Source organism: Eurosta solidaginis, chromosome 2 (genome assembly GCF_040869045.1).
Source record: "Eurosta solidaginis isolate ZX-2024a chromosome 2, ASM4086904v1, whole genome shotgun sequence".
Classification (NCBI taxonomy): domain Eukaryota; kingdom Metazoa; phylum Arthropoda; class Insecta; order Diptera; family Tephritidae; genus Eurosta; species Eurosta solidaginis.
The window spans coordinates 48,153,225-48,169,383 of record NC_090320.1 but is presented as its reverse complement, the minus strand read 5'-3'; the positions used below and the strand labels follow the sequence as shown (position 1 = coordinate 48,169,383).

The 16,159-nt window shown below is 42.8% G+C and overlaps 2 protein-coding genes across 3 annotated transcripts in view; one reads left to right on the top strand and one right to left on the bottom strand.

Annotated features, from left to right (window-relative positions):
* The window catches only part of wb (wing blister), a 456,603-nt gene that overhangs the window by 157,108 nt on the left and 283,336 nt on the right, over positions 1-16,159 (top strand). For both annotated transcript variants that reach the window (XM_067765253.1, XM_067765254.1), the window contains exons 4-5: positions 2,502-2,840; positions 2,910-3,277. In XM_067765253.1, coding sequence (XP_067621354.1) covers positions 2,502-2,840; positions 2,910-3,277 — 707 coding nt within the window. The remainder of the gene's footprint in view (positions 1-2,501; positions 2,841-2,909; positions 3,278-16,159) is intronic.
* LOC137239687 (uncharacterized) overlaps positions 1-16,159 on the bottom strand; it is a 568,632-nt gene that overhangs the window by 345,065 nt on the left and 207,408 nt on the right. The window lies entirely within an intron of this gene.

Below are 16,159 nucleotides of genomic sequence, written 5' to 3'. Positions count from 1 at the left end.
GCCAGAATGTCTTTTCCCAAATGAACGACTATTATAATTCATCAAACATAGGTACTTACAAACTGCACTGAAGACACATCTCATTAATCACAAGTACTAAGAGCGTATGCCTGATCATATGCTTAGGTCCAACGAAATTTCCAAAAATTTCAAAAAGTAGCGTGGGAAATACCCACCCTTACAATTATCCATAATTTTCCACGACAAGGGACCCTGTTGCAACTGAACTACCGGCCCGAAGCAGTTCAGTTATATGCAACATTCCACTTTATTCTCAACATTATTTGCTACATTTATACAACTCTAATAAATTCGCCATTGTATATCATCAGAATATCCGCGATATTTTTCTTCCTGTTATGCATCCTTTTTAACCAACTGTGCACAATTATGGGATGTAACCAACCATGTCTTTGACGTTCCGCAGAAGCGTCTTTGAATTACCTGTGCACAGATTAGCACGTACTCGGGCAGCTTACTCCATATGAGAAGTACATGAGTAAACTTTCTTGCCCACCTGCCACCAAAGAAGACACTATTGCTCCGAAGAGAATACTTTATTTTCTGATTCGGCGACTGGAGCGACGGCATTACTCCGAAGAGGATACTTTATTGTCAACTCCAACGAAGAAGCGTGATACCAGCGTCCACCCTGCTCCCTTTCGAGTAAAGCCACTCAGGATTGGTTAGCCTTATCGTCACTAATAAGATGACGTACATTTGTTACGGTTTTAGGGTGCACTGATAGGTTTGGAGTGTGAAGATCCGAAGATCAACTACAAACCAATTAAACCATCAGTACAATCCCTTTTCGTCACTAATACGATGACGGCAATTTTGCCAGGGTGGTCTATCCACCCTTTTCGTCACTAATACGATGACGGCAATTTGTTACTTTGTGGGTTATAGTCGCCTTTTACGACTGGCATGCCTGCCGTGGGCATATTCTACTACCCCTAACCCTCAGGGGGAATGTGTACAGTACAGTCGGAAAATATTAGAACAAGATAAAAAATTATGCTGATGTGGAAATAGCCTCAGAATTGTATTTTTCCAGATTGCAAATGGTCAAGCCAAAGGAAATATCCATCGAAATACGAGCCCAATTCATAATTTTACAAAAAACAGGGAAAAACTATCGATAAAATGCCAAACCTTTGAAAATATCTCTGTGTTCAGTTCATACGGCCATTAGAAGATATCGGGAAACTGGTTCATGTTCGACTACACGATCTGGTCGACCTAGAAAGACAAATCAAAGAATCGACAACTAAATATATGCAATAAGTAAGGTCAATCGACGGAAATCTGCATCATAAATTCGTGCTGAAATCAATGAAGGCTTGGATTCAGCAATATCGCTCACGATAGTCAAAGGCCGGCTTAAAATAAAAGTTATGATTGGACGCATTGCTGTCAGAAAGCCACTTCTACGGCCAGTAAATAAACATAAAAGACTGAAGTTCGCTGAAGAACATATTGACTGGACGATTAATCAGTGGAAACCATTTTTATGGTCGGACGAATCAAAATTCGAACTTTTCGGTAGTCATAGGCGTCAATATGTTCGCAGAAAGGTCAACGAAAGATTCAAAGCAGATCGCATTGTGCCAACTGTGAAACATGGATGAGGCTCAGTGATGGTTTTCAATTAAAAAAAATTGAAGGAATTATCAAAAAAGAGCAGTATGACAATATACTCCAACGCCATGCAATACCATATGGCATTAATTTGATTGGTCGTGGATTCATTTACCAACAAACCGAAACATACATAGTAAAACCTTTGTACTTCTTATTTAGAACGAAAAGAAGTCGGAGGTGCCCTTTATACAATGGAGTGGCCACCAAAATCCCCCGATTTAAGTCCCATCGAGCTATTGTGGGAAAAACTGGATCGACGTGTGAAAGATCTAAAGCTAACAAGCCTTCCTGACCTCTGGGATTGTTTGAACGAAGCGTGGAATAATATTCCACATCAAACACTTCAAAAACTCATCGAAATAATGTCGAAATTGTGCGCTGCAGTCATCTAAGCATAAGGTGGCCATTTTCAAGAAAATCGCTTAAAGTAACGTACTCACTGTTTTCTTATAAATTTTGATGGAACTTTCAGTAAAATTTATTAAAAATGTCTTCGGATCATAGAACTACGTTTAATGTACAAAACTACTGCGAATATGTGAATATTATATTAATATCTAAATGATATGATAAACTGACAAAAATAACTTTTTTCATCTTGTGCTAACACTTTCCGACTGTACTGTAGGTACACCGATTTATTTCCATGTACTGACCACTTTTTTTTTTGTGTGCCAGTGTAACGATGTTTTGGACAAACGAAAATATTCGTCGAACATGAACGAGTTTCAGCAATAAAGCAATATTAAATAAAAACTGCAATCTGGTCACCTTTAAATTTGTATATTCTACCATAGGTATTTGTCTTTACTAAAGCAACCACTTGAATTTATACTTCTTTTTTCTGTTTCAACCAGTTGTGAGCGCTGTAAAGTGGGCTACTACGGCAATCCATTGCAAGGCACTGAGCACGATTGTAAGCGTTGTGCGTGCCCTCTACTGGCTGATAGCAACAACTTTTCGCCCAGTTGCCAACTGAAAACGTATAGCATTATGGATCTGAACCCATTGTATGGTGTGGTAGAAAATTCTGAATACATTTGTACGCAATGCCCCACAGGCTACACTGGCGACCATTGTGAGATGTGTGACGATGGTTACTTTGGTAATCCAACTGAGTTGGGTTCACAGTGCGAGCCATGTAATTGTGACGGTGGACCATGTGATGTCTTCGATGGACAGTGTATCATTTGCGAGTTAGTACAAACGAGAATTGCTTTTGTATATAAACATATTTTAACACTTTTCTAATTTTCTTCTTTTAGCGGCAATACCGAAGGTTGGCGTTGTGAGCGCTGCAAACTTGGTTATTGGGGTGATCCATCTTCGGGTTGTGAGCCGTGTGATTGTTATATCGATGGTTCGGATAGTGATTTTTGTGATAGCACGAATGGTCAGTGTTTGTGTAAACCGCGTTTCGCCGGTCAAAAGTGTGATGAATGTGATGCGGGTTACGCGAATGTCGATTTGAAATGTTTGCCATGCAATTGTAATCCTCTCGGCGCTGAGGATGTAGACTTTTGTGATCCGGATAGTGGACAATGTCAGTGCAAATCAGGTGTTACAGGCTTGAAGTGTGACGAATGCTCGGAAGGACATTTTGGACTCAAAGAGGAATCGAATGGCTGTGAAGGTGAGTGAAAAGTTTTTCTTGTATTCATAAATTTTAAAGGAAATTATTTGATACGATCACGTTGAACCTGCTTCCGCGAGGAACTTTGGTTCGGTAGAGCTTCGCCTGATCGTGTAGGTGAAGTGAACAATTGGGTCGTAGAAATTATAAAATGCGCCGGAAACATTTCGAAACCCAAAAAAAATATTATATATATTTCAGATTTAATGTGAGTCTGGGCTTACTGTCCTCAGTGCAATTTCGTTCAAGAGGAACGTATGTGCAACTTTTTTAATTCGTTCTGCTGTGAGTAAAGATTGCCTTTTTTTGCTAGTTCTCGATGATGGGATTTTTAGGCCGCTAGCCGTAAGGAGACCTCAACCAAAACTACACTCGGTTGAATGGGGTATTTGGGTATTAAGTAAACTGAAATAAGTATGTACAAGGCGCGATACACCTCCGAGAGATTTAGGCCGAACTTCTCTTTGCGTCGTGCTTCTTTTCAATATTTTCTACTAATTGACGGGACGGGATTTTTATGCCAACTCCGAACGGCAGATAAATTTTCGCTGGCAAGATTAATTTTTCATGGCAGAAAGTGCGTTTTCCAAACCGCTGCCGAGCGCGACCCGGATAGGCTGGCTTAGAACGGATTGAATGCAGGAGGACGAATGGAACTAACCCATTGTCGGATACGGTCTTTATTACGTGAATTGTGGACTTCCGCCTACAGAACATAAGTTATCCATCGAGTGAGGAATGGGAAGAGAAAAAAAAAAAAAATAAAAAATAAATGTAAGGCGCGATAACCTCCGAAGAGATCTAAGGCCGAGCTTCTCTTCCAATTTGCGTCGTGCTCCTCTTGATTTTTCCCTACAAATTGGCCGGACGGGACCTACATGTTTTATGCCGACTCCGAACGGCATCTGCAAGGCAGATGAGTTTTCACTGAGAGCTTATCATGGCAGAAATACAATCGGAGCGCTTGCCAGACACTGCCGAGGGGCGACCCCGCTTAGAAAAATTTCTTCTAATTGAAAAATCTTATTTCTAAAATTTTGATGTTGCTTTGCCCGGGAGTTGAACCCAGGGCATGGGAAGAGAGCTAAGACAATAATGGGGGTACTACAACTTACATAGACGGCTCAAAATCTGAAAAAAGGAATTGCAGATCGGGTATACTCCAAGATTTGCGGGTAAGTCAGTCTTACCGACTCTGGGAGTGTTTTCGAGGCGGGGGTTTAAGCCACAGGAAATATCGAGAAATACACTATTACGGCAATGAACTATCATTTGTGGATCAACCGGGAAGATAGTGAGGTCTCAAGGATCTTATGTTTGGATAAGAAAGCGACAAGCTTGCACCTCAAGCTTAACAAATCAGCAGTAAGAGTACGTACGGACGGCTTTACAGTGCTATTACTTCCATGCGTCAATGAGGCCGTATACCAATAAGCTCACTGTCAGATTGGAGTGAAAGTGGAGTCAATTCCTTACTTGCTCTGTTGACGCCCAGATTTCTGAGTGCAAGGTTTTGCGATAGTCTGACAGATAAAGGGAGACATGGGTGTAGCTGCTATTTAGGTTCATAAGGGAAACCAAGTCAAGTGGAAATGTGGAAATCTCCCACGCACGTCCCTTCAAACTGACCTAACCTACATATATGCCCCAATTCCGACCAAACTTCACACACTACAAACAAATTAGGGGTACTGGCTTGAGATCTACCTTTCCATGCAAAATGACCTAGAGTGTTTTCAGCTGAGCTACCCTAATGGATTAATTTACTTTGGACTGAGTAGGCAATAGAAAAATAAAGTCCTCTCTCAACAAATACAAATTACTTGATACTTATCTCATCATTCTGCCTTAATGTATGGATTGCCCTTGGGGTATTCGAGGGAAGAGTTCTCTGGAAAACTTATGGCTCTCACGAAGTTGCCAGCAATGTATATCAAAGAAAATCGGACGAGATATAGTGCTGCCCTGGTCATATTATGCGAATGGATAAAAAGGATCCGGCTTCTAAATATATTTGTACCGACACCGAAATTTAGCCGCAGATGATGGACGTGACCACCATCAGCTTCCAACGAGGGCAAGCCCTAACTTTCGGTATGCTCATAATTGGTGCCAGTTATAGTGAAGCAGCAACGACGCGTCGCGACGGCTGTAATTTGCTACTCAACGGTCAGAATCGTCTAGGTGGTTAAGCTCTAAAAAGTGAATCAAACAGGAAGGGCTCTCATTACGGCAGCGATCCCTCTAAAATTTCTGGATCCTTTTGTTCATTTGTCTGAATGAAACTCCAAAAATCACAAATCACACACACAAGATGGCGCATTGCGCATGTAAACAAAATATCAGCTGTTTTTTATGGGCAATTTTTACGTCATTTTCCTTTAGCTGTTGTTTTTTTCTCTCTTTTTTTCATTCGCTCAAGCAGTCAAGTGTGACGTAGATGCGCAGCACGAAGCAATTTTGAACTTGTGATTGTGCAATCTTCTGTGTGTGATTTGTGTCCAACAATAGCTGTTAGGAGAACCGTATGTTCTTTGATCTGGTAAGTCAGGTTGAGAGATACTACCATCGAGGGTGTTCAGGAGCGCCCGGGCTGGTTAAGTCTGTCAGATCCTTTCGATACTAAAAGGTATCAACCTATTGACCTCTTCAAAATGTAACTGCACAAGTATTGCACATGCCGCCACATTTAAAACGCACTAAAAAGTTGCAACAATATAAAACGACCAGCTGTGCAATGTATTGGTTGAGTAAGAGTATGAGGCACAAGTGAATTGTAGTATTCTCATAACGCTTAGTGATTTAAGTATAGGACACGTCTGCTGCACTCGTGCCTCACATACAACACCAACTACACTTCTACTGAGTGCGTGAGTAAATGCATGATTGCATGTGTTCAATGTAGTATGCAATTAAGCTTAAGTGTTTTTCGAAAATGCGACGGTGCATTGATGTACTCTACCGATACATACCCTGTAGGGAAAATTTGAAATTCGGAAAGAATGTGGTTGTACTGTATGGAGCAAATTTTATCCTTTCGACTTACATTTGTTATTGTATTGGAGAATGTTAAATTAAATCTTTATTAAGGTAGATAACATTCTGACGATCGTTAGGCAGCGGTCGGCAGGGTCGAGAATTAAGTGCGATTTCGGTGTCTGCTCAGGATATGAGCATAGTGCTGCAATTAACATGCCCAAGGCTACACTAGCTAGGGCAGTTATGCGAATAGATGAAAGCTTCGGCTTCGGCCCAGAAAGTATTTCTGCCGACAACTGTAACCGTTGGAAGTAGCGGAAGGGGGATAGCTCCACTGAGTTGGGAGAGGCAAGTGGAGGAAGAGTCGATCCTTGATCTCGGTGCTCTTAAATGGCGTCAGCTATCGCGAAACATGGATAGCGGTGTTGATGATTATGATATGTGCTGTGATAAATCTAAATTATGATACACGTTTCGATTCCACATATTCATACTTGTGTTAGGTTGTCGGTCAATAAAGACTGCACATAGACTGAATTAGTCCACAGTGTTACCAGGATTTGTTTGACGACGAAACGGAAAAATCTCAAATAGCTACCAGGACTTACGTTATATTATTATTCCGTACTCTTAGCAAATACTAGAAGTTTTCTAAGGCGTTTTCTTTTCTGAAGCTAATGGCACCCTGTTGCTCCTTCTCAGCTTTTTTGTGGGACTAGGTATTCCTTTCACAAAATAAATTCCATTGAATAAGGAAAGGGGTATCATTACCTACAAATAGGACCATTTTGCACAGCGCCAGGCGACCTAGTTCAAAAGATAGAATTTAAGAGTGCAACATGAGGGTAACATTTTTTTCTGAAAAAAAAAAAAAAAAACCATTAGAAATGCCGCACTTTTCCGCTTCTATTCACGACTTTCCTGCTCGATGGATCATATGCAACTCCTGCCTTCTTTTGATTTCTATCAAACGGATGTAGGGCTGCCGTCGATCAATCGAATGCTGTACCCTCCTTTGACAACTCAGAGACCCGTTCGTTGCCGTCTATCTCTTAATGACCAGGAACCGAATATAGAAGTATGGCGCGGCCTGAGCGAAGCCCCTTCAATGCCTCTTTGCAGTCCAGGACACTTCTTGATGCAGCACTGTGTGAGATGCTTGTCTTAATGACCGCCTAACTATCAATAGATATTTTGACGTCACTGCAGCTTAAGCACCGTTCCTCCAGTACTTACGCTGCTGTCTTCAGGGCTACGATTTCCGCCTGAAAAACGCAACAGCCTGTACGATCTACTTATTTTTCAATCGACGCAGTACGCAGCAGACCGACCCCTTCCCGCCATCGGTGTACACGTGTACAGTATGTTCTGCCATTTGCGCTCTCTTCACGAAAATTATTCCCATTCCAATATTCGTACTATGTTGAAAAGAGAAACCAATCAAAGTTATTGTTTTCCCTACAGGGTATGCACTGAAGTGTAATATTGCGAAGTGTTGTAAAGCAACGAAAATTTTCCGGTGCATTGCCATTGAACGCATTGATTATTGAAGTAAATTTGTTTTTTTGTTTTCTATAAATATACAGACGTGATATTAAAAAAAAATATTTTTCTCTTAAAAATTTCAAGTACCAACACTCTTCAATATACTTTTTTTCAGCCAATGCATTTGTTTTTTTTTACTTAAAAATAATAATTTATTTACGGTGAGATGAAAAGCAGATGATCACTCCATCGGCTGCAGTATTAAAAACTCATTGTTAACTGTTGGAATTTAAATTCAACTACAAAAAACATATGAAGCGAAAAATCAACGGCAACCATAATTGTATGTTCACATAAACATACCTGGGCCGATAGACCCACTTCACATTACAGTACTTACATACCTCATTCCTAAGTATTTACTCTGCCTCTGCGACAAGAGTTGGCATCAAAATATGTATGTTGTTGCTTTTGGTGTCAAATGTTGCTACGTACACCAATTGACCCGCTGCCCTTGGAGAGTTAACTTGTTTACTGCAACAAGTAGCTTTCAGTATTTTTTTTTTAGCTTAAGAAAGGGAAAATTCACATCGATTAAAAAGTATTTTCGCTAAGCTAAAACCAAAAGAAAGCAAATAAAAAGATTCTTGCTATCTATCCAATTTTTTGTTAAAAATATAATCCCAAAATATGAATTATGAAAGGGTAATTACATGTCAAATAGAGCAGTGGTTGAAAGCAACCAATTAAGGTCCAAACATCTATCACACGAGTATGTCTCAAGTATGCATCGAGGATAAGTGCCTCAAGGATGTTATTGATGAATAATATTTCCATATCATGAGTTATTCGCTTAACTCGTATCGTATAAGACTTCGCTGTTGTCCGTTACCTTGAGAAGGAAGCTATCGATGTCAGCACGCTTTGGATGGTGGAAAACCTTACCTAGTAATCTAATAGAGAGAACGCCAAGTTTGGTTTAAGCGATCTGCAAAATTTCTCTAGCTTAACAATCGGAAAAACGACGGTACACAATTTTGACTGACAGTAAACTATCCCCAACTTAACTATTAGTTCAAAAGCGCCTTAGCTTGGCAAACTTTTGAAGCGTGGCCTATGTCAAAATTATATTGAAGAAAACGTTATATCAGCAGTAGTTTGAAGAACACCTAGTCTCAGCTGCAAGTGTATTGGTTTTGTGTTGGTGTAGAGCGTTTTTAATAAAATTTTAATATGTAGAGTTATTCAACTAACTTCAGCGATAGGAAGCCTTTCCCAAAGTAGAACCTTTTCGAAATAAAAACTGAGATAAGGTGAGCTTCCAACACAACCGACAACATGAAGGTAGTAGGGAGAGTTATAAGCGCTCAAACACTGTAAACGCGTAATGTAACAGTCGCAACTCTCAGGACGTTGGTTTTGTTTTAGACACTACCAGAAGGTTTAAGGTTGTTGATGTTGTTGTTGTAGCAATGCTCGCCCCACCTAATAGCCGCGACCGATCACAAATTTTCATCAATATCCTCTAACGGGAGTCCAAGGAAACTTGCCGTTTCAACAGGGGTGGACCATAAGGAAAGGGGTGTTAGAGGCGTTGGTTCCACATTAAAATTAAAGAGATGGTTGGTGTCATGTGGGGACACATTGCAAGCGGGGCATACATTTTGTATGTCGGGGTTGATTCTGGATAGGTAAGAGTTTAACCTGTTACAGTATCCAGAACGAAGTTGAACAAGAGTGACACGCGTTTCCCTGGGGAGTATGCGTTCCTCTTCTGCGAGTTCTTCAAGTACTGGATTCACCGGGCAATTCCCGACATAAAGGTCCGACGCCTGTCTATGGAGTTCACCAAGGACCTGCTTGTGTTTTTTCGCTTCATACGGCTGGGTTCTCAGGTGCCGTATTTCCTCAAAATGCTTACGGAGATGACTCCTTAGGCCCCTAGGCGGTGCTGGTTCGTCAATCAGATGTCTGTTGGGATGCCCAGGTTTCTGGGTATTCAACAGAAACTGTTTGGTCAGCATCTCATTTCTCTCCCTGATGGGGAGTATTCTCGCCTCATTATGCAGATGGTGTTCTGGGGACATAAGAAGACAGCCCGTGGCGATTCTGAGAGCAGTATTTTGGCAGGCCTGTAGTTTCTTCCAGTGGGTAGTTTTTAGGCTTGGCGACCATATGGGTGACGCGTAGCACGTAATCGGCTGGCTAATTGCTTTGTATGTGGTCATGAGCTTTTCGTTATCTTTTCCCCAGGTACTGCCAGCAAGGGATTTGAGGATTTTATTACGGCTCTGAATTCTCGGAACAATTGCGGTTGCGTGCGCACCAAAATGTAGATCCTGATCAAACGTCACACCCAAGATTTTGGGGTGTAGGACAGTCGGTAGCGTAGTGCCATCGACGTGGATGTTCAATATGGTCGACATTTGGGGCGTCCATGTTGTAAATAAGGTCGCGGAAGATTTAGTCGGTGACAATGCCAGGTTTCGCGAGGCGAAAAAACTGGAGAGATCAGGGAGATAGCCGTTTATTTTATTGCATAGCTCATCGATCTCTGGGCCTGGGCCTGTGGCCATTATTGTGCAGTCATCGGCGTAGGAAACGATTGTGACTCCTTCCGGTGGTGAAGGTAGCTTAGATATGTAGAAATTAAACAAAAGTGGGGATAGGACACCACCCTGTGGCACCCCTTGTTTAATTCTCCTTGGTTTTGATGTTTCGTTTCTGAATTGCACCGATGCCTGCCGACCACCCAGATAATTTGCGGTCCACCTTTTAAGACATGGGGGAAGGGTAGACACTTCCAGGTCTTGCAGTAATGAGCCATGGTTGACCGTATCAAAGGCTTTTGATAGGTCTAGCGCTACGAGTACTGTTCTATGGTGGGGGTATTGATTCAAACCGTAATTTATCTGGGTGCTAATGACATTTAGCGCGGAGGTAGTGCTATAGAGTTTTCTGAAGCCATGCTGATGAGGGGCTAGCTGCAAATGTGCTTGGAAATAAGGGAGCAGAATGGCTTCAAGCGTCTTTGCCACTGGCGATAGGAGAGATATCGGACGATATGACTCACCTACGTTAGCTGGTTTCCCAGGCTTTAGTAGCGGGACCACCTTGGCCATTTTCCATTTCTCGGGTATGGCAAAGGTGGAGAGAGACAGGTTGAAGACATGCGCTAAATTTTTGAAACCCTCTTTCCCTAGGTTTTTAAGCATCGGCATCGCTATGCCGTCTGGGCCCACTGATTTGGATGGTTTAGCGCGACCAATGGCGTCCTCAACCTCTCTAGCGGTGATGGTGATGGTGATTGGTGACGCGCTGAATATGTGTTTATGTGCGTGTCTATTGGCTCTCCGTCTATCTTTGTGGACCGTAGGATGCATTATATATTGTCGGCAGAAAGCGCTCGCGCATTTTTCCGCATCCGACAGCACCTTATCGCCAAAGGCGATGGAAACTTTGTCTTTGTGCTTAGTCGGATTCGATAGCGACTTTACGGTGGACCAAAGTTTACCTACACCGGTAGGTGGGTTACAACCTCTTAGGTGCTCTTCCCATTTCGCCCGCTTGTGTTCGTCCACAAGCAATCTGATGCGTTGGTTTATATCTTTTATTTGGGGGTCGCCTGGATCAAGCTGTCTTATAAGGTCGCGTTCCCTCGCTAAGTTCGCGGCGTCCGCTGGGAAGTGGGGCCGGATTTCGGGAATTCTCCCGGCGGGAATGAAATGTGCCGAGGCGGATACAGTGACCTTACGGAAGGCACGCTCCCCTTGGCGGGCATCAGTCGGGATAGGAAGGGCAGCAAAGCTGCTGTCTGTTGCAGATTTATATTCTTCCCACTTTCCTTTTTTGAAGTTTATGAAAGTGCGTTTTTCGGTGACGATGAAGTCGGCGGTACGCTCGAACGAAATAAGTATGGGCAGGTGGTCGGATGCCAATGTTACCATCGGCTGCCAGTTGACGCAGTTTACGAGTTCTGCGCTCACGATTGAGATATCTGGCGAGCTATGACAGCTTCCTACCATACGTGTGGGGGCGTCTCCGTTTATTGTGCAGAACGTCGTTTCTTCTATTTGATCCGCCAACATCTCACCCCTACTGTCCGCCCGAAAGTTTGAATGCCATAGGTCGTGATGGGCATTGAAATCCCCTAAGATAATGCGATTGTTGCCAGTGAGTAAGGCCTCGATTTTAGGGCGGTATCCACTGGGGCAACAGGTGACAGGAGGGATGTAGATGTTGATGATTTCTAGATTTGCATCGCCTGACCGGACAGATAGGCCTTGACGTTCTAAGACATTGTCCCCGCGGTCGATGCCAGGATCAAATATATGATATTGCACAGAGTGGTGTATAATAAACGCGAGGCCGCCTCCATTTCCGCTCTCGCGGTCCTTCCTGTGGACATTATACCCAGAGCAGGTCTGCAATGCAGATCTTGCTGTGAGTTTAGTCTCTTGAATCGCAGCAATGCGGATGTTGTGCCGCTTCATGAAATCGACTATCTCCGTAATCTTCCCAGTTAGTCCATTACAGTTTAACTGCAGAATTCTGAAGTGCATGAGGGGTGACGCCGCCACTCTAGGGGTAAGTGACGGGTGACTACGCCTAGGTTGTGGAAGGCCAGGACGCAATTGCTGTTGTGGCCTTGGGACTGGGCGCCCTTGGGCAAGCATTGGGGTACCCGGATGACTTGGGTTTGCGACCTGGCAACATGGCGCGATGAAACCCGTCGAGGGGTTGCCGTCGCGGAGACCAGAACATCTAGGAAAGTGGCACCACCCAAGGCAGGAGCTGCATTGAGCGGATGTCGCAAACCTATATATTCTGTGCTGGCAGACGGTGCAAACGGAGGTAGGGACTAAGAGTCTGTTTCCCTGACCTGCACGATTGCTGCCAGAAAAGAGGGGGGAGAAGAAGACGGGGGCAGGGGCTGATGCTCAGCATTGCTACCAGCTCTACTACGAAGGTAGTAGTTATGAGTGGTATCAGCTGTTTGAGTTGTTGGCGCCGTGGGGCGCGAGCAGCAGCGGGTACTTGTTGTGGCTTGCTGAGCAGCGAAGGAAGGTAGTGGAGGGGCGCTTAGGCGTAGACTACGGGACGCCCTTGGGCGTGAGCAGCAAGGAGCCACAAAAGATTTTTAAAAGTTACGTGGACGTCGGGTTTTGGGATCAAGCCCAGAACAACCTGTCCGATGCAACCATTCCTTGCACGAGACACACTGAACAGAGTATGACCGTCCTAAAAAGATTCTTTTCTGGCAAATGCAGCAAAACCATTTCTCGGGACCGGGGTCAGGGGACGGACCCGGATTGGGTTCTATACCTTCCCGGAATAAGAGAATATGTAGCAGTCCTGCTGCAAGGAGCTGCTGGGAGGATGACAATTTGTGGGAGGGACGAAACAAATTAAATGGGGTCACACTGAAATGACAGTCCTTGGTCGGGAAAAATCCCGAGTCGCTCCGGTACGTAGAACCGACTGCCTTGGGAAGCGAAGGTTTAAGGTCTTAAACTCAAGTAGACCAAAATTACTGCGAATACGGAAAACCGAATTTTATACTTATTCAGAGATTTCACGAATGAAAACCCACCAGGTTGATGCGCACACACCACGGCGATCAAATCAATAGACATTTGTGGTAGATAAAGCATAGTTTCTAAAATAAAGGTTTTCTGGGATATGTCTCCATACAAGAATGTCATGAATACACACCACACAGGTGATCTATGCTGTTGCCATATAAAAAGGCTTTATTAAAGCCACTGATCAGTTAGGGGAGTACTGAATAATCTAAGGTATACATAGGCCAAAGTGTTCATTTACACAACAAAACGACTTTCAAGCAATATTAGCAACATAATTCAAGAGAACCCAGGTACTACCATTGGGAAGTAAATGGAGCAGTGTGTTCTTCGCTATCGCCGTAGGTATCTGAAATATAGAGACAAGCCTGTAGGGTATTAGGTTGGGTTGGTTGGCAGCTGTCCACTTCAAGAACAGCTCACTTGTACGCTTCATCCGCACAAAGGCTGGACAGCTAAGCATGATGTGACTGGATGATTCCACCTCGTCGTCCTCGAAACAGCAAACACAGCTGAGGCTGTCCAGTATTTTAAAGTGTACCGCATGTACCCCCATAGGACAGTGCCCTGTAAACACTCTAATAACCATGGTTACAGGAGCTTTTGTAAATCATAACGGCTCGGCCGAGCACTGGGAGTCAACATCGGGCAAGAAAGATATCGGCACAAGGCAGCTTTTTCTAAGCTGACTCGAAGCCCGCCTGTACAGAAGCAGAATCAAGTGGCCAACGGAGTCCCAAAGTCACTACTGATAGGCATGTTCAATCCGTCCGTGTAAAAATATCTGCCGGAAAGGGCATAAGAATATTCCTGCCCCCCACATAATTTTTAACAAAAAGTAGTTAGATACACGTCAAGGAGGTCAAGAAATCCCTCACAGCCCTTGACCTCACGATGGCAGAGCGTAGCCTTTGATAGCCGCCTCACTATCTAAGTAGGTGTTAAATTCCGAGGATAGCATCTTCCGCTTAAAAGACGCTGCAGTGGTTGGGCAGCCTAAACTTCCGGTCAACACAGAGAACAACAGCATACTATACGCTCCACCCTTCCGTCCCTCGATCAATCCGTTAACAGGATCGTCAGTATACTGTGTCATATTTATTCTAGCCTCCATTCATCCTTTCAGGGAATATAAGTAGTGAATGTATCAACAGTAGCGGAAGTCGGCGCATAGTAGCATGTCCTGGCAAGAATTCACAAGCTTATATCCCGCGCCTCGAAGCCGTATTGCCACCCGCGGTGCGACCATTTGCCCACGATGTCACACGGGTACAGAGTTAGCATTGCGTTTAGTGCCAGTGTAGTCATTGTACGAATGGTCCCGCTTAATCCAGCCATCGCCAATCGCTGCACTGCTTTCAATCTTTTGACAGTGGAGAAGTGTCTAGTGCTCTATTCAGACCAGAACGCCATAGAAGAGAACCGAGCTGACTACCATATCGTACAGCCAATGTACTATTATTGGAAAAAGCCCGCAGGTCTTCGGCATAAGCTACAATTCGCTGCCACTATCCTCAAGAATAGCCACTATCCTCAAGACCGAAAAAACACCCCTGTTGCGGGCCCCTTTCTCACCTTTCTCTTAGCCATTGCTCCAGCTTTTATCAAATGGCGAAGGTCTGGCATGGGGCTCATGGGGTCTTAGAATTATACGTTTTAAAATATTTTTAATTCTTAGCTCCTGGTAATAATACTATACACAAAGTTAGTCTTTTGAGGCCTCTGCTTAAAATTAGTTGTCATATGAGGCACAAGTTTCGAACACAATTCATCTAAACAGAAAATGTTCCAGGAAATCACCAAGCATTTGGGACTAAACATTTTGCCATGGAATGACCCATGTTGTGTGCTTGATATATGTGTATATTAATTTTCACTTGTATGCTTTATTGCAACTAAAATGAATTTGAATTCTGTTGCTACTTTCACTGCTGCTTTAATTGTTTTTTGTTCTGTTCCCTATGTAGACTTTTTTTATTTTTTTCTGGGGCATTATCGATGCCTCCTGCACTTTTTTGTATTCTCGCTCATCAATTATAAATTTGTTTAATTTTTGTTTTTGTATTCATTCACTTGAATTTGAAAGCTTTTGAAGTGTCTTCGATGGGATTATTATGAAATTAATCAATTTTTTTAGGGCTATATTTTCTCGCTTAACTCATACACATTATGATGCACAATCAATTTAAATTAAAGAAAAAACATAATTATGTATGTACTTGGATGCTTGTAGTATACTAATGCGTGTGGAAATAAATATGTTTAAGAACAATAAAAACAAGTAAGAAAGTCTAAGTTCGGGTGAAACCGAACATTACATACCCAGCTGCGCACTTGAAATGCTGTTGTTGTTTGCTTTGAGCGTTTAAGGCTCGGCTTTTCAGCAGTTGGTTAAGCTAAGCTTAAACTAAGTTTGCTTAAACTCTGGTCAAAATTAAACTCCAGTTAAACTACTGAGCAGGTTTTCAGTCACAGTTTAAGGCCGCCTTTCGAGTATGCTTTTTTGTGCGGCAACATTGGTTTTTTTATTATCTAGATAATTTGCAGATACGGCAACAGCTGGGTTTCGTTTTCCCAACAAACATGGAAAAAAAGTTCTTCAGTGAAATATATATCTAGTTCCGGAAGTGATATCCAACATCATTATTTAATTATTCTTAAACCAGCTAGTTCTCGAGTTGATATTCAACTTCATTCTCCAATCACTATCCCACTTTTGAGAAATTTTGTAAAATGTAGAGTTCTTTGAGAGATTTTGAGATATGTACAGTTCTCAAACGAATATTCAACACATTTCTCCAGTTGATATCCTACATTGGATATTGAGTTGAGC